The sequence below is a fragment of the Atractosteus spatula genome, chromosome 19 (assembly GCF_055471065.1).
Source record: "Atractosteus spatula isolate fAtrSpa1 chromosome 19, fAtrSpa1.hap1, whole genome shotgun sequence".
Taxonomy (NCBI): Eukaryota; Metazoa; Chordata; class Actinopteri; order Semionotiformes; family Lepisosteidae; genus Atractosteus; species Atractosteus spatula.
In genome coordinates this window covers 18,569,142-18,596,465 of record NC_142724.1, presented here as the reverse complement: position 1 = coordinate 18,596,465, position 27,324 = coordinate 18,569,142, and the positions used below count along the sequence as shown (strand labels likewise).

The 27,324-nt window shown below is 38.6% G+C and overlaps 1 protein-coding gene across 1 annotated transcript in view; it reads left to right on the top strand.

Moving 5' to 3' along the window:
• Positions 1-17,943, top strand: part of LOC148818171 (polyunsaturated fatty acid lipoxygenase ALOX8-like) — a 56,312-nt gene extending 38,369 nt beyond the window's left edge. The window contains exons 12-14 of the mRNA XM_088937459.1: positions 2,880-2,980; positions 13,410-13,580; positions 17,764-17,943. Coding sequence (XP_088793585.1) covers positions 2,880-2,980; positions 13,410-13,580; positions 17,764-17,943 — 452 coding nt within the window. The remainder of the gene's footprint in view (positions 1-2,879; positions 2,981-13,409; positions 13,581-17,763) is intronic.
• Positions 17,944-27,324: the final 9,381 nt, after the last annotated feature.

Genomic DNA, 27,324 nt, shown 5'->3' with positions numbered 1-27,324 from the left:
TTAAGGTGGAACTAAAGAGGGGCTGGAATAAGGAACAGGTGTGGGGAATGGGACAGAACGAGGAAGGGCTGGAGCGCCCTTAAGAGGAGGAGTAACGATCGTGACAGTGGGTTTGTAATAGACAGAAGTAGAGAGTCCTGGAAGGTTAATGGGTAGTTTAATGTCCAGAAATGGAAGCATAATGGGAGATATGTTAACTGTATACTTGAGGGATGGGTGGAAGTTGGTGAAGTGATGAATGAAATGCTTTAGCTGGTCATTAGAGCATGTGTCAGCACTGACACAATCATCAATGTATTGCATGTAGAGGTGACAAAGCCGTTGTAGGAAGCGAAAAAGCATTCTTCTACCCAGCTGACAAAAATATTAGCGTAGCTGGGTCCCATCCTGGTTCCCATTGCAACTCCACTTGTCACAAACCGCATTCCTATGTGCACTTCTCACTGCCAACACCCACGCAGTAATGAATCAATCGTCATCCCTCATGCTCTTCCCTATTTATACCCTTTCACTCCACTCAGTCCCCGCTCACTATTGAGAACAACCCTTGGCTTCCTCTTGTGAGTGTAATCTATCTCGGCCTGATTTCTGGCTACCCAACCTTGTTTTCTTCCTGCTTCGACTTCGTCTCCTCTCGTTTTGGATTTGGATGCTCTCGACCTGACTCTTGTGAAACCCAACCTAGCTCTTCTACCTTGACTACGGTTTTTGCCTTTTCCCCTTGGGATTTGGACGCCAACCACTAGCTACCTACAGTCTGCATAGGGTCCAACCAGGTGCTCCTAATGCCATACCTGACACCACTAGCTGGCTGATAAGAAAGGTTATTGAATGAGAAAACATTCAGTGTGAGAACCAATTCTGCAAGACGTAGTAAAAATTTACAACTCACCATGGAGGTGGTGAGACTGATAAATCTGCAATTTATCATTGGTCAGCACTCTGAAGATAACAATGGACCAACATTTAAACTCACAAAAGTTGATAAAAAACAAAAGCAATTGGGAAATTGACATTGATTATATGGGGCCAAGGAAACAGAAAATTTGGAACATTGCCAGACTGTAATTACTGATTTGATAGAGGTGTTAGCGTGCATTAATATTCCTCTGGAAACTGACCATCCCAAGATGCATTTCTCAACAAACACAGAGCAATTCCTACAGCAAGTCAACTGAAAGATGTGTGTTGACTGCAGATGCTTGGTCTACACAATAACAATTCTAAAGAACATATCAACACATCTAATCTTGTAACACAGTTGTTGATGAATCTATAGATTACCAATCATGGCCTCCAAATAATCCTCATCTATGAATTGGCATCATCACTCTGCTCTCCTCCCCACTGATAGCTGATGTGTGGTGAGCGTTCTGGCACACTATGGCTGCTGTCGCATCATCCAGGTGGGGCTGCACACTGGTGGTGGTGTAGGGGAGTCCCCATTACCTGTAAAGCGCTTAGAGTGGAGTGTCCAGAAAAGCGCTATATAAGTGTAAGCAATTATTATTATTATTATTATTATTATTATTATTATTATTATCATTACTAATGTAGGCTTGGTGCCAAATTCAGTACCCTTAACATGGTTACCTGCAAGAAAATTAAGAGACAGGCAATGAAGGGACACAGTTTTTGTATTTTTTAAAATACACAGTATTTTTTAAAAAAGCTGTTAAATATTGTGCAGAAAAATATATTTCAAATTTAAAAGACATCTGAGAAATGCCATTGTTTGTTTAACCAGGGGTGACTCGATTTTCCAAACAAATCCTCATCTCATGTTGGTTGATCAGAATAATCTATTCTCTAAAATCTAAATCATAATCTTTTTCATAATGCTAGTTGCAATCAGAATTCTGACAGTTTAATCTATTTTAAGTAGCCCTTTTTTAAGATAAAAACGTTATATCTATAGGCATTTGATCAGATAACCCTTGTTTCTTGAGGTTAACACAGCTGGTTATGTTTCTTTTGAATATAAACATGTTATTTCTTCATTTAAAATCCACAGAATGGTAAAACATGGTGTTCGTGGTATGTAGGATATATATAATTGGATGTTTTTAAATTATGGTTGCATAGTTTCTTGAAACTGAAGCTTAACAGAAGTCCTTCCCTGCATTCCTTGCTAAGGAGCCCAAATAAATGATCTTGTCTCTTCTGTTGAGGAAGCTTCTCTCTTGACTTGAGAATCACCAGGCCTACTTTACTCATAGTCAAATGGTTTTATGGTTATGTCTGTGCAGCTCTTATCTCTCTTTGTGACGCAACAAGGAATCCCAATGCCCCATTATTCAGGCATGTTCTATATGGGGGGATGCATGCAGACTGACTTGTTAGCAGGAAATGAGCATGAACAGCCTAATATCAAATAGCAATATCAAATTACAATAGATCTGTTCCTGATACTCTTTGAACTTTATGTGATACTACTAAAACAATAAAACAGACTCCTGAATAAGACTCAGTATACTCTTGATTAAGACTGGCAGTCATATACAGTATATTTCTGTTAGTCTTTTAATATTAATCTGTTAATAGTAATTGAGATAAATAATTTATCAATTGAGATAAAGAAGGACTGCAAAGAAATAATTTAATAAATGTGGCTTTAGAAGACACTTAATCACTCAATCACTCAATTTTTTCACTCATTTGCGTGTCCAATGACAGATACCTCTGGGGGCGGAGGGTGAGAAGCACATCGTCAGGTCCTAATTCTCCATATATATAGAGGTATTAACCAAAAGATAACTTAATATCCACTTTGTGTTCCCATAAAGTAATGTATCAGCACTATTACTGGCATTGTAATGGTATTATACTAGTATTGTTAAGTCAATCAGTGTCATTGTGTGTTACCACATCTCTTACAGGTATTCCAGAAACCTTCCTCACTGTTCATGAACTAACGAAGTTTCTCACCATGGTCATATTCACCTGCTCGGTGCAACACAGCGCAGTCAATAGTGGACAGGTGAGTTAGTTCTAATGACTGGAAACAACCAATTTCTGTTTAAATCTCTTTTCTATCAAATGTAGTCCTGCCTTCCTGGTCATCTTGACCCCTTATTTCTGCTGAACAAAGTAAAGATGGAAAAAACAAAACATATAAATGCAATCCTGTTAGAATGTTATTCTATTTTTACAAATGTTTAGATTTTTACAAATCTAAAAATTTAGATTACCATAACTCAACAACCAATGTAAGTTGAAACACCAACATTCACATACTTATAGTGTTCAGTAAATACTAATATTTTCTTTCTTTCTTGATTATATAAAATACAATTGATTTGGCAGGCAAAAACAGGCAGCACACTTGCAAGAATAGCGATTACAAACATTTTAAAAAATGTACTTACTTTATGCTGTTATACCATACAGTGTATCAAAATTAACACTCTATGGGCACTACACTGTGAGTAACGCTGCCCACTAAACCTCTTTCCCAAAACTTTCACAGGGGCAAGGTCATGTAGCTGATTCACAGCTGGATACAATTTTATCTTGCCTCGTGAAAGCAAAAATTCAGATATTTGTCAGCATACAGATGCAGCCATTCAAAGTTCGCGGTACAAACCCGTACCACACGCATCCACGCACGAACCACCGCGCCATACTGCGGTACGTGATTGGCTGGCCAAAATGACCGACAGGGGCACTCGTGGTGCATTGGTCAGTAGTGAAAAGATTTAATCATTTAATCTCTTTGCTGTGCACATTTTAATCTGCTTAGTATTGAATATTTATATGGAATTTTACAACTAAAGGGACATTTTAGTAGCTGAGCATAAAAAGAATAGGAGCATTATTAATAATATTAATAATTGCTTACACTTATATAGCGCTTTTCTGGAGACTCCACTCAAAGGGCTTTACAGGTAATGGGGATCCCCTCCACCACCATCAATGTGCAGCCCCACCTGGATGATGAGAAGGCAGCCATAGTGCGCCAGAACGCTCACCACACATCAGCTATCAGTGGGGAGGAGAGCAGAGTAATGAAGCCAGTTCAGAGTTGGGGATTATTAGGAGGCCATGATTGGTAAGGGCCAATGGGAAATTTGGCCAGGACACCGGGGTTACACCCCTACTCTTTTCAAGAAACGCCTTGGGATTTTTAATGATCACAGAGATTCAGGATCTCATCCGAAGGACAGCGCCTGTTTACAGTATAGTGTCCCCGTCACTATACTGGGGCATTAGGACCCACATGGACCGCAGGGTGAGCACCCCTTGCTGGCCCCACTAACACCTCTTCCAGCAACAACCTTAGTTCTTCCCAGGAGGTCTCCCATCCAGGTACTGACGAGGCTCACACCTGCTTAGCTTCAGTGGGCTGCTGTCCATATTATTATTATGAAATGCTCCCTTGTTAAATGCAAGAGAGATTATGTCTGTTATAGTGGACATAAAAACGAGAGTTCGTTGCAGCGTTATTGGAAACCCAATTTTAACAACAAATCACTGGCATTATATCCTAGAAAGCACTGAGACCAGGACCAGTAGGAGCACTCCCGCAGCGAAAAAGAAAATGCTTGACGAACTAGGGATTGGACAGTTTCACAGTTTTTTAGTGCTTGTAGGATCGATTGAAATAATAATAATAATAATAATAATAATAATAATAATAATAATTGCTTACACTTATATAGCGCTTTTCTGGACACTCCACTCAAAGCGCTTTACAGGTAATGGGGACTCCCCTACACCACCACCAATGTGCAGCATCCACCTGGAATGTTCAAATAAATGTGCTAAAGAAATAAACAAAAAACAAGTAATTTATTAATTTATCATATTGGCTAGCTAATGTCCTGTCCTTGTTAGTTAGTTACTTGTGGCTGTGTTTCTGCGTTGCATAGCAACGAGGGACTATATTCTCAGGCGGAGGAACGTAAATAGCTTAATTTTCGTGTTAAATTTTTTAAATTAAAATTCATTCTATACAGCAATCGCATATTTGGGGACTGTTTTATAAAAGCAATAAGGCACTCGAGGCCTGTGCTATATCGTAGATATAGCCACCGTTAAAAGGGCTGCCGGCCCTCTGCATCGCGTCGGGCCTAACAACACCTTTTAACTGTGACTATATCCACGATATACAGTAGCACTGCTTCTCGTGTCTTGTTGCTTAAATTAGATTCTGAAAAGTATGAGTTTCTTTTACTGCGATAACGAGCGCAAGTATTCATGGAAAATGGTAATCGCTTAACACACTTTGAACGTTTTGTGATATTTAGAAAGACCAACAAATTCAATATAGTGTTGAAAATATTAAGTCAGTAATAATATCAGTAGAAGTTTGAAATTATTCGTTGTTATTAATAAATGACTTAGCTTCGAACATGTTGTGATATTTAGAAATATAAAAAATGTCAATATACAGTAGTGTCCATAATATTTGCTATTTTAGTTTTTCAAAAAAATGTTTATTTGTTAAAAGAAAACTCATGCCGATAGCTGGATTTGAACACCTGACCTAAACCTTATAAGTCAATCACTTAAGCTGCAGACACACACTAAACAGTAAAACAGAAGTACACATATCAATGGAAAGTCTTATAGTACTGTTTGTGCAACAGTGCATGAATATAATTATATCATTATTAATTTCTTCAGATGCGCGATTCCATATTATATTTCCTATTAATCAAATTCTAAAAGTATTTAAAAGCTTTTGTTTACTCCGATAATGAGCGTATTTGCAGAAAAGGTTAAAACAATCAATTTTCATAAAGTATATAAACGTACAGTAATATGGTCAGAAGGAGCACGTAAAAACGTTTTCGAAATAACCACATGTAAGACTTTGATGCTTAAAATGTTTAGGAAGAAAGTGGAATACTGATGTTTATTTTTTCTTTAAACTACCAAGACCAGCCATATACAGTACGGTTTACATACAGGAATATGTTTATGTTCCTAAATTAATATCTTTTATGAGCATGTGAAAGACATGGTGAATCAGAGATTCTCAAGAATTACTTTGTATGATTGAAAACGAATGATCGGATCGGATCGGATCAAAGAAATGCTGTGGTGTTACTTTTTGTCAATGAAAAAATAAAGTATTTTCGTTTACAAAGACGGTTACAAAGGATGTGGACCAGGGTAATACTTTGAGTTTATAGCTTGTCCAAGGTCATTCATTATTAATACTATTAGTAATATCTTCGGTAAAGACTTTGATGCATAAAATATTTCTGCATAATTAAAATATTTATGATAAAGGTGAGAGGTTGTGTACTTTTGTCCAACTGAGCAATCTTGCTTTCCTAAAATATACGAACTTTTTAATGTATAATAATTAAAATGCTGTAATACACAGTTTAAAAGTCTAAAGAGTATACAACTTAAATTCTTAATTGAATAAAGATTGTCCCACAGCAGTGATGGGGATTCGAAAGCGAGTGTTTTCCGGTGATAGCGCAAATGCTGTACATGAGAGGTAAAACTTTATTAGCTCCACCTGGCGGTTTTACAAGATGATTCCGGATACTATTAACATAATCAAATTTGCATACGGTACAGTGTGGTATGACGCGAAATGACGTGTTATGATGCGTTTCTTTGCGACATGCACACCGCATTGTACCTCAGCATACCCCGCTCATTTTGAATGGCTGCATCTGTATTTACTAAAACTATCCATCTCAGTAATCTCACTGTGTTAATCTCACTGTGCGCCCCAGTGCTTACTTAATGCTCACACTCCCAGTAAAATAAAAAAACCTGTTTTCCGCATTATCACCTCACACCAGGAGGTAAGGGAAAGTGAAGGCGGTCATTTATTTCACTCTCCATCACTCTGCCCAACCCCCCTGGACAGGCAAAGTTGATTAATAATAATAATAATAATAATAATAATAATAATAATAAACTTTATTTTATATAGCGCCTTTAAAGGTGGCTTCTCAAAGCGCCTTACAGGATGACAATAACAATAAATAAGAAGAATACAACAATAAATAAGAAGAATACACAAGATAAGACACAATTACAATATACAATTACAACAATACAACAATACAACAATAACAATAGAGGAGATAGTGGATGGTGGTACTTAGAAGAGCAGAGGGGTGAAGAATGGAACCAGTTAAGTAAAGGCTTTTCTGAAGAAGAGGGTTTTAAATCTGGATTTGAAGGTGTTTAGAGAAGGTGACTTTCTGATATCCTTGGGCAAAGAGTTCCAGAGCTTGGGGGCATAACAGGAGAAGGCCCTGTCACCCATACAATGTAGACGGGCTTGGGGGACATTAAGAAGGGCAGAATTTGAAGAGCGGAGGTTGCGAGGAGGGGAGTAGGGCGATAATAGTTCAGACAGGTACTGAGGTGCCAAGCCATGCAGAGCCTTATAGGTAAGCATGAGAATTTTAAAGTCTACACGGAAATGACCAGAAGCCAGTGCAAGGACTCCAGGATAGGAGTAATGTGAACACTTGCACTAGACCTGGTCAGGATTCTGGCTGCTGAATTTTGGACATACTGCAGTTTGTTCAGAGTAGATTTAGATACCCCAGTGAGTAGAGCATTATAGTAGTCAGTTCGAGAGAATACAAATGTGTTGATCAGCTTTTCAGCCACAGTTAATTATAGCATAGGGCGTAGTCTTGCGATATTTCTAAGGTGAAAAAAAAGATGTTTTGACAGTATGTTGCACATGTGGGTCGAATGTTAAGCCTGAATCGAATATAACCCCAAGGTTTTTCAATTTAGACTGAAGCTCAAGTACAGAGCCATCTACAGATAGGGTTACAGGACTGGCTTTACGAAGTTGATGGGGGGTGCCAATAAGCATGACTTCAGTCTTGTCGCAGTTAAGATGAAGGAAGTTTTGAGTCATCCAAATTTTTATGTCAGAGATGCAATTAGATAGAATAGAGACAGCCACATCAGTGTCAGGTTTGGTATGCATGTATATTTGAGTATCAGCAGCGTAAAAATGAAAGCTGAGGCCATGTGATCTTAAAAGCTGACCAAGTGGGAACATGTAAATGCTGAAGAGCAAGGGGCCCAGTATTGAGCCCTGAGGGCTAACAAGACCAATTTCAGACCTGTACCCATTGAAAGAGACAAAGTGACAGCGATCAGTGAGGTAAGATTTAAACCATTTGAGGGCAGTGTCAGAAACTCCAAACACAGTCTCAAGACGAGAAATGTAAGATGTTATGGTCAACAGTGTAAAAGGCATCACTGAGATCAAGAAGGATGAGTATAGAAAGAGAACCAGAATCAGAAGCTATTAGAAGATCATTGGTGACTTTGACCAGGGCAGTTTCTGTGCTGTGAAGTTGACGGAAGCCAGATTGGAGGGGATCGTGAGGTGGTTATGTAACTGAAGTGTGACAGCACATTCTAGAATTTTAGCAAGAAAGGGTAAGTTGGAGATGGGGCGAAAGTTGTTAAGATTGTCGAGAGCTATGTTAGGCTTTTTTGGCATGGGGGTAATGGCAGCAGTTTTGAGGACCATTGGTACAATGCCAGTGCTCATGGATTCATGTATAATATTGAGGACAATAGGACAGAGAGAAGAGAAACAGGACTGGAATAAAATGGTGGGAATGGGATCTAAAATAGATGTGGTGGGTTTCATGCGTGTAACTAGTTTATTGAGGGATGCTGAGTCAAGAAGAGAGAAGCTGGAGAGACGGGAACCAGAGAAGTTGGATGAGGAGGGAGGAGGTATGGAAATTATATGCGTAGTGGAGAGAATGTGATGCCGGATGTTGTCAATCTTTGAACTAAAGAAATCTAAGAATGTGTTCCAAAGTTGTGATGAGGCAGGTAATGTGGTAGGGCAGTTTGGCTTTAGCAGTCTGTTGAGGTGGAGAAAAGATGTCTGGGGTTGTTTTGGTGATTTTCAATGATGTGAGAGAAGTAGGTGGACCTAGCAGACTCTATAGTAACCTTATATTCAGATAAGTAATCTCTCCAAGCCTGATAATGTACATTTAGGCCAGAAAGATGCCACCTACGCTCAAGTTTGCGAGAGGCTGCCTTCATGGATCACAGATGGTCATTGTACCAGGGGGCAGGGCTAGAGAAAGAGATGGTTCGAGTTTTTAAAGGAGCAAAGGTGTCAAGGGTAGATAAAAGAGCACTGTCAAGTAACTGTATTTTGTCCTCTAGAGGGTCAGAGGAAGAGAAACAGGATAAGGAGGACAGAATAGAATTTGCAAACCTTGGGTGATCAATTGATCGCCAGTTGCTGAAATTTACAGAGCGTGGGGGGGAGATGTTGGAAACAGGTAATTCCAGATTGAAGAGATTAACTAAGTGGTCAGAGAGGCCTAGATCAAGGGGAGAGCAGTGGGAGACAAAGGAGTCATTTGCAATAATTAAATCTAAGGTGTGTCCTTTGTTATGTGTAGGGGTACAAACAAACTGAGTAAGGTCAAAGCATCCCAAAAGAGAAAGGAAGTCTTTAGCCAGACTGGAAGAGGTTGAATCGATGTGTATAATTAAAGTCCCCTAGAATAAGGATCCTTTTAAACTTAAAACTTTCAAACTGAGCAAAGTTTTATTTTTTATAATTCTGAAATTTGAATGGTATGCCTCAGGGACTCATTATAGTATTGTAACGAATACGGTTTGCGCAGGAAAATCAAAATACAGCCCCCCCTCCCAGCCAAGTCTCGCCTTCCGCTGTTCCAAAGTCGTATGGTTTCAAAGTATATGTGAAATATCTTTTCTTACTCCATTTATTAATCCAATCTATTTTTACTCATCCGGCTTTGTAAAAAATATAGCCAAAAGGATCGCTGTAAAGGTTTAATTCCAAGCTGAAAAGACAAGACTCAACGTGTCTTCTCTAACTTTTCAGTTTACAGCTCGTCCATGGTCATTCATTATTAATTTTGCAATGTACGGCAGGCATACAGATGGTACAAGCCGTTGGTAGCGTGGTGACAGTACAGCCCTCTACTCCCCTGTGCATAACAGGGCTGCTGGCCTTTGGTGTTAATGAAGGTCTTCTGTAGCTCAGCCGGCAAAACCTCTTTTGAGCAACACAGGAGACCTGGGATCGAGCCTATGTGGTGAAGGATGAGCCGGGACAGGAACAGCGAAGGCACAAGCCCAAGAACCCAATTCGTTACAATATTATTAATAATATATTCCATATTGCATTTAAATTGGAATGTATTTACAAATATAAGAGGTGATACACAACATGTAAAAATGACTCGTTTCCCTCCTTTAACTTAAAGAATTCCGTGAAGAAATCCTAAATCATGAATCCATCACTTATAATTGTTGTAACAGAAAGAATAAGGTTCTGGATCCCGAGATGAAGTTAAACAGATGAGTTTATTGCATGCAAGGAACAACAAAACTGAAATATTGTTCAAGGTGCCGGTACAAACTTCTAGTTTATATAGTATATTCTTGCCGCTTCTGACGTCACTCGGTACTATGGAAAAAAGGGGGGGTCATGGTGTTTGACCAGTTAACAGACCCTGGCCAAATGGTCAGTTAAGATTACGTCCCCAGGGGGTTCCTAGCTCGCATCTGGAATCCTTATCAGTTAACCCTCTTTCCTGCCATAAACTCCAGCTTGTTGCTTAGAAGTTTAATCTTCATGCAGAAAGGATTTAAAATTAACCCCGTCTTAACATCTTACTTCATAATAATTCAACCTGATACACACACTCACGCCGTAGCCAACAACGAGCTATAATAGTGGACTATTTTTATATATTTGGCTATGTAAGAAACAAAATAATCGTGCTTTGAACTGCCTGGGTGCAGCCCACTACATGAGAGTACATTGCCTATTACCACTATAAGGACAATAACATTTAAAAAAAAAAATTGTGTTTAAACAATCACTAATGGGTTAATCTCTTAAGACCATAGTGGAAATGGGGATGTTTCCAGGGATATTAAACTTTGGAAGGGAGATGTAATATATTAATATTTCATATTAAGTTGATTTAAAGAAGTAGCACAACAGATTAAATTAAGTTTATGTTTTCACAAACACCTAATACACCACAAGTGTCACCTATTAATCTTCTTTGTCAAGTGTAGATCCACTGGCCACGTTGTCATGTTGTCATCAAGTCAGGTTGCAGTGGTAACGAGTTTTGACTCACAGATGATAATTAATGCTATTACTGTATAATGTAGAAACATTTTTAATTAATTAGCTAGGATTGCATGTAAGTGGATCATGTGCTATCTTGTCTGGCTATTTTCAGAAATAACAGATCTGGGTAACTTGCTCCATATACCCACGACCCACTGGGTAAAGACTCCTTGCTTTTAAATGCACTTCCAAGTAGTTCCACTTGAGTCCTCTGATTTATGTTTCACTGTTGATACAGAAGAAATCTGCTAGTTATTTTGTCAGTGCCTTTGAAGATAATGATATTCCATTAGTTCCTTCAGCCTCTCAGTGTAAGATATTCTCTTGAGCCCTGGAAAATACTATAATCTGGTTGCTCTTCTGTGGAGTAAGTTTCTAACAGACACTGAGTTTATTCTAAATTTGGTGCGGTTAATAAAAAATAATAATATAAAATATGTTCAAAGAGGAGTTTGCTTCCCAATTTTATATAGCATATTAAATGCAATATCATCTGTGGTATAAGGAAAGGACTGACTTAGCTGACAGGAGATTAATTTACTAAATAGCTTGTCCTACATCAGTGGTTCTCAAACTTTTTGGACCAAGTACCACCCCTTATCCAACCAAAGCATCCAAGTACCACCTACAAGTCATCATTTCATAGGAACCCCAGAAATTCTCAATGACCAACATGAGCGCGCATACATATAATAAATATTATAATAATAAACTTTATTTGATATAGCGCCTTTAAAGGTGGCTTCTCAAAGTGTTTTACAGAAAAAAAACAGTAACAACAACAAATAAAAATAATAAAAAGGCACCATTTCAGTGAGGGGGTGAGCCTGTTTAGTCGAGCAAAGCAGATGTGAATTAATTTTTCGAGCCTTGATACAATTCACAACAGAGTCTAACAGATTTTAAATCGTCAGGCATTTTCTTGACTGCAAAAGTCTCGCGGTGGATGTTGCAATGCGTCCATTCATTTCTGCAGCAACCTCTCAATATCGTGCAACTACACCACTGTGTCGGCTTGTCATCACTCTAGCACTGTCTGTGCAAACTCCGACACATTTTATCCAGTCGATGCCATTCTCTTCGATAAATTCATTCAGAAGCTGAAATATGTGCTCTCCTATAGTTCCTGTTGGTAGCGGCTTACAGAACAGAAAGTCCTCATGGGACATGCCCTCAAACTCGTATCTAAAGTAAAACGAGCAAATTGGCCAAATCGACTACAGACTCATCTAATTGCAGTGAAAAACATCTTCTCATCTTAACGCACTCTATCAGCGTACTTTTGATATAATCCTTCATTTCAATGATTCTATGAGTGACTGTGTCTTTCGGGGCGGCAGCAGGTCGAGCTGTTTAGCAGCTTTTTCTCCACACATAATACGTGTCAGCTCTTTTGCCAACGGTAAATAAGGTTCTTCAAAAATAGCGTGGCTTACCTGCTTTAGCAATCCGCAAGCTTGCATTTTTCCGTGTTTCTGTTTTTATTTCCGTATTTATTTTAAGTTTTTATTTCATGCGCATGGGAGCGAAACACAGAGACGCTCGGTGTATTTTTCTCAAATTAACTTAGAACAGTTCTTAAATATGTTTCTGTTATCTATCACGCTTTCCTGTGCTCACAAGATTACCAGCATTCGTAGCACGTATTTCTATGCATTCCTGTGCTAACAGCATTGGCATTGTTCCAAAATCACGCACATTCTCCTACCTCCCTATTTGCTGGAGATACAATAGCTTTTTTTTAAATACAATTGGTCACTTGCGTCCATAGCACGCATTCCCATAGAGTGGTATAGAATTACAGAGTATCTCTTGTGTCCACTGAAGTATTAGCGCGCACTGTATCGTAGTATGTAGGCTGCGTATTCGACACGTATTAAAATACAAAATATGAAAACCCGTCCCGATTTTTCAGCGCACACAACACAGTTCCAGGGTCATTTGGCGTACCACTTGGCGGCACTCCGCGTACCACTGCAGGTACGCGTACCACAGTTTGAGAACTACTGTCCTACATGATCAGTATCTTTACAGTCACCACTTACAGCAAAACCTTCTTCCATACATAGCATGTGAGTTCAGACTCAAGCATGATTCGTTCCTTTATCATTATACTGATCTAATCTGTATATCTGTTCTTGTGCATGTTCCTATACAGTATGCATTCATGGATGTTCATGAAATTTTGCTGATCCTTTTTGCTGGGCGTGCTGCAGTAATATTGGCAGATGAAATTGGAGGGGATTGTTTTTAGTAAAGTTTAACACAAGTTTACATTTATAATCATGCTTCTGTTTTTGTTCCTCAGTTTGACTATTGTTCCTGGATGCCTAACGCTCCCTCCACCATGACCCGCCCTCCTCCCACCACGAAGCAGGATCTCCCCTTTTCTGAGCTCATCCACAGCATAGCTGATAAAAACAGCACCTTAAGGAGTCTGGCTGTCACACGGATGGTCAGCTACTCTTATCTTGACAAAGTGAGTTTCCCTCTCCTACACTGACATGGACTGTTTAGACACCATCAAGTTAATTAGCAAATGTATTCTGGCTTAGGATCCCCTGGATCCCCCGGAATGCGTTAGACAACTGAGTTTGAAGCACTAAGCATCAGCAGCAGCAATCCAGATCTCCCCTCCATGGACCCAAGCATTACAGTATCAGTGCATGTGATTGATAAGTTAGATCAACAATTCAGAGGGAGTGTAGCAAGGAAGCCAGAAAGAGAGAAAAATTGAGATTGAGCCACCAGAGGTTGATGTTGAGACACTCCTAAAACTGGAAAATTTGAAATTCTCACAAGGTTATTATGGAATTTGCTGCATCTGTAGAAAGTCAAATCTCTAGAAATAGTGTACAAGAACGAACAGAGTTTGCCTTCTCAGACCCTGACATTCTTCTTGATGGTGAGATACTAGACCTCTGGGTGAGATCCATTGTGTCAATTTAAGAAGTTTCAAAATATTCAGGTTGGATTAAAACTGAAAATAAGACTTTAGTTTAAGTAGCAGCCTTGATCCTTATCATACAAGCCTGCCGATAAGAAAGCAGATGGACAGAGCAGACTGACCTAAATGGGATTGACCATGTGGGTTTTTCCTACTATTACTTTCTGTGGGAGTGGGATTTAGGCCTGCTTTCAAATGGACAGGACAGGGTTTGAAAGGTATTTACACATCGGGGGTTGATTTGTTCACAACTTAAACTCCCATATAAAGGAACAGCTTTATGTGCAGGTTCCTCTGCTACACTGCCATCTAAACAGGGTCTGTTACAGGTAATGTGAAGACTGCCATCGTGACACCTGAGTCTTTTGAGCTGCAGTCAGACCAGCCAGCCAGGTCCAGCTCTGCCAATGCATGAGACCCAGACTAGAGTCGTCATCTAGTAAGAGAACCAAGCAAGACCAGGGAACATCCCTATTAGAACACAGCAGTCCTCAGTCCTGATATTAAAGGGCCCCTGAGTCTGCTGGCTTTCAACCAACTGAGCCCTTATTCATCGGTGTGAATTGGTGTCTGTAACTGATCTGTGTGCTTGTTTAGACTTTTTTTGCTCTCAGTGCTTGGTTTCAGTAATACCCCGAAGTATATTAGTTCTGAAGTATATTAGTTAGAATGCCAATTTAACATCCCCACAATGAGTTTCTTTTTTGAGAATGGGAAAAGTTCTGAAATTAACTAGTTAACTACTAAATTAACTTCAGGTTTGATAGTCATTTCAAATCCCACTTACATTTTTAAGAGATGGACGCATGTGTTTTCAAAAAGTTCTTCAACATACACAGATCACAGTTGGCTTCTGGCTAAGATTTAATTTCACGCAAAACACAGGGGACATAGGTGATCCCCTAGACAACAACCGAAGACCATTGATTTAGAATAATAGACTAAAAAAAAGAACCTGTTTCCATTTTAACCATGTTAATGCTCACACAGACCTTTGACTGCTCACCAGCGCTTAAGCCTTGTAGTGCCTTCGGGTTAAATCGCAGTGAAAGACTCTTTCCTGGTCGATTCTATTTGCACCTTTCCCCATCTTCTCTTTACTAGTGAGCTGACACAGAAACGACTGCAGCTGTTACTCTTGTGAACTTCACTGCTATCATTAAACACATATGTCTAGGAGTCTCCTTACCCCTAGACCATTCACTCCTAACCTTGAGAGCTTTCAGCCTTCCACTACTATCCACAAGTCACAATTGTCTTGCTAAGAGACAGAGTGTTGTTCCCCAGAACAGTCCAGCCCTCTTACTGACAGACACTGGGCACGTGAGTCCTACTGCATCAGTCTGTCAAGAATAATATTCCTGACCACATTCACATCATCCGGAATAATAGCACACTGGTGGCACTTCGTAAGAAGGCTAAAAACTGAAACATAGGCATTTTTTCTGAGATATTAGATTTTAAATATGCTAATTATCCTAATGTATCCCTCCTCCCCCTTAAAACATAGAAATTAAAAAATATATATTTTGTAAAACAATTCAAGTCCTCCTTTGTTTCTTTGCTGAAGAAGAGCAGGTAGTAATTATTACATTTATTAACAAATCCATGTACAGATGCAGCCATTCAAAATGAACGGTACAACCCCGTCACTGCGGTGTACCGCGGTACGTGATTAGCTGGCCAAAATGACCGACAGGGGCACTCATGGTGCATTGGTCAGTAGTGAAAACTGTGCACATTTTAATACCTTTAGTATTGAATATTTATATGGAATTTTAAAACTAAAGGGAAATTTTAGTAGCTGAGCAGAGGAGCATAACGCATATGATGGTCATAAACTATATTAATTTAGGAATATAAATATATTATGTAAACTGTACTAAATATAGCTGGTTTTGGTAGTTTAAAGAAAAAATACATACCAGTATTCCACTTTCTTCCTAAACATTTTAAGCATCAAAGTCTTACATGTGGTTAGTTTGGAAACGTTTTTACATGCTTCTTTTGACTATATTAGGTTTATATACTTTGTTAAAAGTTATAATGTTTTAACCTTTTCTGTGATTGGAATGTTCTTTTTTACAAGTGTAAAAAGAGGTGATACACATGTCTCCTCTATACCTCTTCAGTTTACAGTTAACAGAGAAATTCCACCAGAAATTCCACCAGAGCCTCACAACATTATCCAATAATACTCTTCTCGTGTCTAATTTTTAATTAAGCAGGATTTGAGCTACAGACCAAAAAAAAACAGGATTCACTTTTTTCTGTTGTACATGAATGTACATGAATATAATTATATCGTTATTAATTTCTTTATATTCCATTTTATATTCCTTATTAACCTATTTATTAAAAGTAGGCTTTTGTTTATTGCGATAACGAGCATATTCGCAGAAAAGGTTAAAACATTATAAAGTTAAAACATTATAACTTTTTACAAAGTATATAAACAATATAGTCAGAAGGAGCATGTAAAAACATTTCCAAAATAACCACATGTAAGACTTTGATGCTTAAAATGTTTAGGAAGAAAGTGGAATACTGGTGTGTATTTTTTCTTTAAACTACCAATACAAGCCATATACAGTTTACATAATATGTTTATGTTCCTAAATTAATATCATTTATGAGCATGTGAAAGGCATGGTGAATCGGAGATTCTCAAGAATTACTTTGTATGATTGGAAACGAATACGTGATAGGATCAACGAAAAGCTGTGGAGTTACTTTTTCTCAATGAAAAATCTTTTCAAGAAACACCCTGGGGTTTTTAATGACCACAGAGAGTCAGGACCTCGGTTTTATGTCTCATCCGAAAGACGGCGCTCGTTTTACAGTATAATGTCCCAGTCACTTTACTGGGGCATTAGGACCCATATGGACCGCAGGGTGAGCGCCCCCTGCTGGCCTCACTAATACCTCTTCCAGCAGCAACCTTAGTTTTTCCGAGGAGGTCTCTTATCCAGGTACTGACCAGGCTCACACCTGCTTAGCTTCAGCGGGCTGCCAGTTTTGAGTTGCAGGGTGACGGCTGCTGGTTGTGTAATACAAAGTTTAAAATGATTAATAGTCTTAAGAGTATACACCTGAAATTCTTAATTGGAAAAAGATTGTCCTTCAGCAGTGACTGGGATTTGAAACCAGGTGTTTCTGGCTACTGCTGAAATGCTGTACATGAGACGTTAAGCTTTATTATCTCCACTTGGTGGTTTTTCAAGGTAATTCCGGATACTATAATCATAACCGCAGTATGACGCGGTATGACATGACACGCCCACCGCGTTTTACCGCAGCGTACCTCGCTCATTTATAATGGCTGCATCTGTATACTGCTTTGACGTTTCAGATAATACTTCGGTATCATGGAAAATATCTAAAACTTCTCCTTTCCAGCAGATCAATAGCTAGCGGCTTGTTCTCATAATTCTACCAGAATATATTCCAGACCTAAATAACAACCAGGATCAAAGATTTATTGTCTTCATAAAGTGTAGAATACATAGATGCTGAGGGAAGAATGAGGATGGAATATCATGAAATAGAATTTAAAATACAACATTAACATTTCATTCTCTACTTAACTTATACTGTAAGCATTGCATTTTGTTATCACAATTAACCATGTATCTGTGTTGATCACCACACAGAACATAACTACTGTCAAGTATATAATTTCAACATCATCATACTCTACTCCTCTCTTTCACAGGTTAAACTGGGAGACTATCCAGAGAAACTCTTCACAGAGAAAAGACCCCAAGATCTGATTTTAAAATTCAGATCTGAGCTGGAGAAGATTGAGGATGAAATAAATACTCGCAACACAAGCATTGAAATGAAATACACATACATGCTTCCATCTGTTGTGGAGAACAGTGTGGCTGTCTGAATCTTACCCTCAAGAGGCACATTCTAAACTCAGTGTCTTGCCTGTTTTGTTTCATCCTGAATTTAAAAAATAGAAGGAAAATACTGCATATGCTTTTCTTTTACCGATTAACAGAAATAAAAAGTAATACAAATTAAATCAAAAGGAATAATTAAAATTAAATCAAATGAATCTTTGAAAAAGCTTTAAGATCATGTGGGTTTAGAGGTTTCCCTTTCTATGTTCGTTATTCTCTGGGCTGGATAATTAATAGAAAAGTAAGGCAAGATTCCAAGGCTCCTGAGAGGCTCAACAAGTAAAACTGCTCATCTGAGTGTAGATTCTTAATTCTATGTTCTTGTTGTTGTGGGTTTGACTCTGGGTCAGGTCACTATTAACAGTGACTGAGATTCCCCAAGAGGGGATGTGCAAGTGCATGAGCACTGCTGAGGGTAGGGTGGGATTAGCTGGCCAGAACTATCACATTGACCTCTGGGTCTCCCAGGCTCCTCCAGGCTTGTGGTGAAGAGTGTGCGCCTGTACCTCAGGTATGGGACTGTGCTGTCTGTGACATGTCAACAAATGATCCAAAGGTAGCTGTGCACTGAGATGTGAAATTATACATAATTGGTTCCAAAACTACTACAACATATACATCTAAATGATGACATTTGCAATCAGTCTTCATTGGTAGATGCTTGTGGGTTTTCTGTTAGCATTTAATAAAATGTATGTTGCAGCTATTTTAAAGAGTTCCCTATTGTGTTTGGGTCCTCACCAGTGAAAAAATTCAAATTCTAAATAAATATTCTCCTGAAAACACATGGACCTGTGTGCTACATCTATCACCCACTTCTAAGTTTGTCTGTTTTTTCCTTCCAATAGTAAATATTTCTCAATGTTTTCACTGAGTCTATCCTTGCAAACAGGGTACAAGGTGGGATACATCCTTGGTGGTATACCGGTCCATTACAGGACACACACAGACACAGCTGCACGCACTCAAACTCACACCAGGGCCAGTTTACCCAGAGGCCAAATAACATACCATTACAGATGCAGCCATTCAAAACAAGCGGGCGATACCGCATTATTTTGCGGTGCGCTTTACGCAGTCTACCGTGAGTTACCGTAAATTCTCGTATAGTACCGCAAGTAAAATAATAGTATCCGGAATTTCTGCAAGGTGGAGCTAATAAAGCTCAACCTCTCATGTTTGAGCTGTCGCCATCAAAGTCTTTAACGAAGATAATACTAATAGTATTAATAATGAATGACCTTGGACAAGCTGTAAACTCAAAGTATTGCCCTGGTCCACATTCTCTTTTTCATTGACCGTCTTTGTAAAAGTAACACCACAGCATTTCGCAATCACGCATTTGTTTCCAATCATGCAAAGTACAGTAATTTTTGAGAATCTCCGATTCACCATGCCTTTCACATGCTCATGAAAGATATTGATTTAGGAACATAAACATATTACTGTATGCAAACTGTACTGTATACAGTATGTATATGTATATTTAATGTCTTTACTGTGCCCGTTTAAGTATTGAATATTTATATGGAATTTTACCACTGAAGGGAGTAATAATTTAACAATATGTGCAAACGTTTTATGATATGTCGCTGTTGTGAATGTCTGTGGAGTGTATGTTATTTGCCTGTCTGTCCTGGCTGTGCTCTCTCTCTCAATTCAATTCAATTCAAGGTGCTTTAACTTTAACTTGCTTTAACTCCGCAAGTCTGAGCTCTGAGTTCTGAAGTCTGAGTTCTTGTGTCCGTCCTATCCGAACCCGAAAGTATTACAATATGTATCTTTATAGCAGGTGGTGTACAGCTTTTTAGTATAGATTACACTTTTCTAAAATGTATTTAAAAAATAAAAACGATTACAATCTAATCTTTCCACGTTTGATCTCAAGATCCCAAGAAAAATAAATCTAAACGGGGAGAAAGCTATGCTGAAAGTTTATTAAGATACTTAGAAGACAAAGATATCAATTTATGTTGCATTTGTCTGATTGTGAATCAAAAAACACATATATTTAAACACGCGTTTGCGATTTAAATCAAAACGCGATTTAAATGAATATAAATGTTTATATTGTAACGCATAGGTGACTACTCATTGTTATTGCTATCATTGTTATTGTTATCATTATTTATTAAAATGATCAAAATGATTGTTATTAAATTCGATCATGTTGTGATATTTAGAAATATAAATTTGTTTGGTGCGAGTGAAGTTTTATTTAATCTCTGACCCAGGGAAACGTTTTATTTTTTCAAAGAAATGTTTGTTAAAAAAAAAAGTCATAGCGCCAGCTGGATTCGAACACCCAACGTGTGATGTGGGAGTCAGGAACGTAACCCACAGCACCACCGGCAAGGTCATGTGAGGAGTGTTGAAAAAGCCCTACAAAACATTATCAACAGACATCGTACAGCGTGTACAATTCTTGTGTTGCGGTACATGAATATAATTATATCGTTATTGATTTCTTTAGATACGCGATTCCATATTATATTCCCTTTCTAAAAGTATGCTTGTTGACTCCGGTATCACGTTAGTTAAAGACTTCGATGCTTAAAATGTTTAGGGAGAAATGGAATACTGGTGTGTATGTTTTCTTTAAGGTACCGAGACCAGCCATATACTGTATGTTTATGTTCCAAAATTAATATCGTTTATGGCCTTCACACACGTTACAGTATGCTCCTATTCTTTTTATGCTCAGCTACTAAGATTTCCCTTCAGTGGTAAAATTCCATTTAAATATTCAATACTTAAACGGGCACAGTGAAGACATTTAAATCTTTCTACGACCGACCAAGGCACCACGAGTGCCCCTGTCGGTCAACCAATCACGTACCGCGGTATTTTGCAACAACGCGCGTCACGATGCACGAGGCCGTAGCCAATTACCTCCGGTACGTGTCTGTGCCGCGCACTTTGAATGGCTTCATCTGTATGTCTTTGTACTGTGAAAAACACATAACTACTTCAATTAATGTGTTTTATAAGTTACAATTAGCACCAATTACATGACTCGGTAGAAGAATGTCTTAAGTTATATTATTTTCAATTAGGAAAATGAAAAAAAACAGAAGAGTCTAAAATGCACTAATAACAGGACAACTTTATTACTTTTTGTTGTTACTCTCTCGTATACCTTTTTAGTAAATATTACATTCATTCCATCTATTTCATTTTTTTTCTCTCTTCTCTTCACTAATTTTTCCTCTATGGTAAAAAAAAATATGAGGAAGAAAAGAACAACATACTACATTGGTAATGAGATTACAATTGCAATTCAAATATTCTTCTAATAGGCCCCATACAGTACATGCTTACAGTATATTAATTATTGTCCCCTGTAGACTACATATATACTATCTTTTCAAATGTAATCTGTGATACTGCCTCATTAATCCATTCTTTTGAGAAGGTACTGCTTAAGCCACACATTTTTGCATGATTATGTTTTAGCAATGATACAAAGGGTCAGAAAAGCATTCTTATGTGGAATTTCTGCTTAAACTTAGATAGATCACCTATGATGCAAGTAATAGGAGACAGTGGAATTGAAATATTTAAGTGTGCTTTCTGTACTGTGGAGGTCCAGAAAGACTGTATGTACAGACAGTCTCACAGTGAATTCGGTAGTGATCCTTTATCAATTTTAAATTCTGGACACATTCCTGGTAGCATGGCACTTCATCTTTTCCAGTTTTTGGAAAAATCTTAAATATTAAAGTCTATTTAAAATTTTATATGAAAGCTGATCCAGCCCCAGCCATACTGGGCCCTTGAATGGCAAGTCAAGCTCCAAGTGCAGGAGCTCAGACAGACTTGGAGGAGTCTGGGGGAGGTGAGGTTGGAATGAGGTTCTGAGGTGGACTAGCTCAGGTGCTCAGAGGGACTTGGAGGAGTTCGGGGGAGGTGAGGTTCGAATGAGGTTCTGAGGTGGACTAGCTCAGCTGCTCAGAGTGACTTGGAGTTCGGGGGAGGTGAGGTTCGAATGAGGCTCTGAGGTGGACTAGCTCAGGTGCTCAGAGGGACTGGGAGTTCGCAGGAGGTGAGGTTCGAATGAGGCTCTGAGGTGGACTAGCTCAGGTGCTCAGAGTGACAGAGTTTGGGGGAGGTGAGGTTGGAATGAGGTTCTGAGGTGACATGACAGTCCAGAAACACACCAAATAAGATCACATTAAGACCACAGAGAAGGAGGAAGAGAGAAGAGAGGGGAGAGGGAAGGTCAAACCACAAGAGAGAGGTGTCAGGGGAAGCTGGAAGTTGAACAGGGGTGTTAAACTCATTTTTAAGGGGGGACAAACTAAAAACATTTAATCATGTTGCGGGCCACACATGCAGAGATGAATAATGATTAGAGTTTTATTATAAATTTTTCCACATATGCAAGTGAATGTAGCCTATACAAACAAAACGTTGCTACACTATTCCTCTATTTAAGAATATAGTTGAGCATTTCATAAAAGAAAATGTATTCAAGTTAAAAATAAGATCAAACATTTTAGGTAATTTTTGCCAATGTATATAGTACAAAATGAATTGAAATGAATAAAAACAAACAAACCCAAATAAGGATAGGTCTACATCACATACTATTAGTCTACTGTTGCTCTGCCAAGCCAGAAACCGGAGCTCTTTTCTTTGATGCAAGAAAGTCTAATCTGGGCATAAAATCCTGAACGGCAACGAAACGGCAAGTGAATATGCAATAAATTTGGCTGCTTTCTCTGCAAGCTGCTCTTGTAGATTGTTAGCAATCTCATCCACTCGAGTAGCCATCATATTTCAAGTGAGACTGATGTTTGCAAAAGCAGAACTCCAGGACGTTCTCAGACTCAACTTGGCCACTGTGTCTGAGTGCCAGGACTTTACTTTGATCGGATGTCGCCCACGCGTAACCAAAGGATCCGCCCGAGGTTAGCCCAGCAGCAAGCCTCGTGAACCGCCGGTACACCACAGTGAACGCTCGCCTGATCAATGAGTGAACTACGGTCGGAACTGTCGACAGCTGAATCTCAGTATTCAGGACTAGCGCTACACCGGGAACGAACTGGTCTTCTTCCCATTTAAAGAGTGTGACTTGCTTGGACCCGCAGTCACTTTCCATGTGCACAAATTCTGCTAGTTCAGCCAGAACTAACTAGATGGTCTTCAGAGAGCCTACTGCCAGCTTGTTGCAGCAGGTATCTTCTCCTTCTCCCCCACCTCACGCCAGACCAGACTGCCTGGCACTGGCCCAGAGGACACAGACTGGACGCAGCAACAGCCTGTTGCTGTTCCTTTGTGTCCGTGGGAGATCTGAATCCACATAGATCGGATGAGTATTCAACATTTACAGCTCGAGAATTCAATTGTTACCTCAATCCCAGTTGATGTCAGTTTAATTCATATGAGTGATGTACTTGCTTTTGAGTCTCTAGTGTAGAAGTTGTAATCAAAAAGCTTATTAACTAAATGGTATACAGATGCAGCCATTCAAAATGAGTGAGGTATTTCGCGGCATACCCCGGTGGGCGTGTCGCAGTATCACGCGGTATGACGCAGTTAACTTTTTGTCACGTGGTTAACTATCCGGCGTCGCCTTGTAAAACCGCCAGGGGGAGCTTAACCTCTCATGTACAGCATTTGAGCCTTTAATTTTGAACTGTGTATTACAGCATGTTAATCATCAGTCATTAAAATGTTGGTATATTTTATGAAAGCAAGATTGCTCAGTTGGACAAAAGTACACAACCTACCTTTATCAGAAATATTTGTGCATCAAAGCCTTTACTGAAGATATTACTAATAGTATTAATAATGGATGACTTTGGACAAGCTGTATACTCAAAGTATAATTTCTTTAGCACATTTGTACAAGCACTTGGAATCTGTCCAAGCCATACTTTGTCAGGCATTTTGTTTTACTTCAACGGGCATAAAAACTTCCTTGCTTTTAACAGGGCGTTTCATAATTTCTAACTACGAAAATGATTTAAAATGCGACACCTATCATTCAACTAGAGCTTAAAATATCACAAGGATCCTCAAGAGCACAGCAAAGAGTGTATTAAAAGACACTTGTATTTATCAACGCTTTCTTTTCCGTATACCACATTTTATGGAACCACTTCAGAGGGGTGTCAGCCAGTCAGATTCCAGGAATCGGCACTTTAAAGGAAAAATACACACCGGTATTCCATTTCTCCCTAACGATTTTAAGCATCGAAGTATTTAACTAGCATGTGAAATAGCGTGTGAAAAAGTGGTAGTTTTAAGCTTTTCTGCTAATATAATATGGAATCGCGTATCTAAAGAATTTAATAACGGTAGTCGTGTACTGCGACAGGGCTGTGTAGGGCTGTTTCGCCTGCTTGTTCATGCAAGCTGTCTTGTAGCCAACTGGTCTAGGTGCGTGACTACCAGCTGGCAGGTTGTGTGTTTGAATCCAGCTGGTGCCGGACTTTTCTTTTAACAAACATTTCTTCGAAAAAATAGAATAGCGATATTATGGACAATCAATTGACTTTTATATTTCAAAATATCGCAACATGATCGATATTTGCGATATTTTGAACTTATCTTCCCTTCTGACAGCGGTTCCTGCTTCTATTGTGTGTGTGTGTGCAACAGAGTATATTTTTATAGAGAAATGGAGGCTGGACAGTATGCGTTACAATATAAACATTTATATTGATTTAAAGCGTGTTCTGATTTAAATCGCAAACGCGTGTTTAATTATATGTGTTTTTTAATCATAATCAGGCTAATGCAACATAAATTGATACAGTATCTTTGTCTTCTAAGTATCTTAATAAACTTTCAGCATAGCTTTCTACCCGTCAAGATTTATATTTCTTGGGATTTTGGGATCAAACGTGGAAGGATTAGATTATAATCGTTTTTATTTGTCAAATACGTGATTGTATTTCTGAATGTTATGTGACACCTACAGTAGTTCACTGCTTTAAATACATCGAATTAAGAAAGTTATGTGTAGCACTTTAGATCTTTTTTCTGAACCAGGGAAAATCTGATCATGTTTCTCTATAACAATAATAAAAAACTTTATTTTACATATCGCCTTTAAAAGTGGCATCTCAAAGCAATACAGTAGATCGAAAAACAGTTAAAAGGGACCAAATTAAATACCAGACAATCGCAAACGCGTTTTCAATAAAATTATTTTATTCATTCAGCAGTTTGTGAGAGGGACATCCAGCAGGGAGAGACACACACACCGGTTTTCATTGACAAAATTGTTTTTTTTCAATTCCTCTTGTCCAACAGGAATGTTTTGTTTGTGGACAGACTGTTAGACAAGAGGAAAAGACCGCCTCCTCCTACGAAGCATTAATCGCGTATCTAAGGAAAATTGCAGTGTACCTTTGTTCATGCACATCATTATACAGTACAGTATCTCAATTTGTATTTCGATAAAAAAAATCGTTTGCCCAGCCACTACTGTTGTTATTGTTTTTATCCTGTAAAGCGTTTCCTTTTTCTGCGTTTTCCATTTCCTTTTTCTGATCACTCGCTTTCTGGATACACATCTCACCTGTTCTGTTCTTTGTTTTCCTTGTTTGCTGATTATGCCTGCTGCGGTCCACTCCTACCCTCACACCTAAAGAATACTATTTTAAATTTCTTGGCGCAGTTCATTAACCCTTGTATGTGCTGTCCGCGCCAAAAATGCAATTAAAAAAAAGTCAAAAACCGCGCTCAAAATACAATTTATAGCTTAATAAGATACACTCCACAGGCAAAATTAAAGACGAATAAAATCTGTAATCTTTCCACTTGTACTGTGAGTCATCGGACAGTTTCTGCTTTGTGTAAGGATGGTGAGAAAGCTGTGCTCAATGTATTTAAGGGACTTAAAAGTAAAAGGAGATGTTTCATATTGCTTGACTAATTTTAAAAACCAAGTTATAAATGCAGACGCTCCCTCGGTGCCGCGCCGGGTGTAAATATCAAAGTATACATTCCCAACAAGAATTGTACCCATCTGTCATGCAAATAAAACACCTTGAATTGAATTGAGGGAGAGAGGGGGGTAGTGGGACAGAGATACTGTAGACAGACTCAAGGCAAATAAGATACTTATGGGTACACAGGCATTCACGACAGCAACATACGAAACGTTTGCACGTACTGTATAGTTAAGTTATTACTTGGTTTTCAAAGTGCAACGAAATACAATATTGTTGTTGCTGCTGTTCTGGTTGTTTTTATCCCGTAAAGCGTTTTGAGAAGCCACCTTTAAAGGCGATATATACTGTAAAACCGCTGATTCCTATGGAATGTGTTCCGCAGGAGATTCAAATTTTTATTTATTTATTTTTTAATCGCGTATCTTAGGAAATCTCAGTATAACTTTGTAACATGCCACTGTTCATGAACATTATCATTCGTTTTTTTAACAAGGCTCGCCAGCTAATGTGAATCGAAACCTGTCTTGCTAGCTTTTAAAGTCGTGCATGTGTAAACTGTACTAGAGGGCATGCAAGTTACTCTGCCCCTTTCAGCTGCAGGGAGTCCCTCTGCTGCAACACACAGCAGACAGAACGGGAGACTATTGCCTTTCATATCTGACACCAGTGAAGTAAAATGAGTGTCTAAAGGGGTGATTTCAGACCACATTTTAGTTACTTTATTTTGTTTACTTTTAACATTTCTGTAATTTACAGTAGATGTCACAATAGAAGACCGAAGCCTATTATACTCAGTCTAGCCTTGGATCCTCTGAGTCCCATGACTCAGTCTTGTCTGCTTTCCTAGAATAAAACCAGTTAAGTCTTGTGTACTATGCAATTTATATTTTCTGATTCCATGCATTCCCTTAATGTTTAGAGTTTACTATATTCTCCAGACTCAAACACATAAGTACTAATAGCTCTGTCCCTTTAGGAGACTCTTTGCAGTACTGTGTCCCACTACCCCCATGAATTCTTTAGGTTGGGTCTAATATTTTCCAGTAATATACAGAATGGGATACAAAATGCTGTCAGGCAGGTAACAGAAAAGAGAAAAATATAAATATTTCCATTTTACAGACGTTCACACATTTATAACATTTTGGCTCAATAAAAAGCTAACCCAATAATTAAATGTGATAAAGTATAGTTTGGATGTTTATACATTCATGTTAATCGTATTCTTGATTTATTTCATGTTTCATTTGCTAACTTAGAGCATATTGTGCAATGAAGAATAAAATAGCTGCATGACAAGTGACTTCCTTCTCTCAGTGGAAATTAAAAGGTAGCCTGATAAATTATAATAAGACAGTAAGAAAGGTTCCAATCAGGAGGAGACAATTCTTTCCATTTTTTTGTTTGATTGCTGGTAGCAAACTGATCTGAGGATCTACTCCAGCTCTTTCTCTT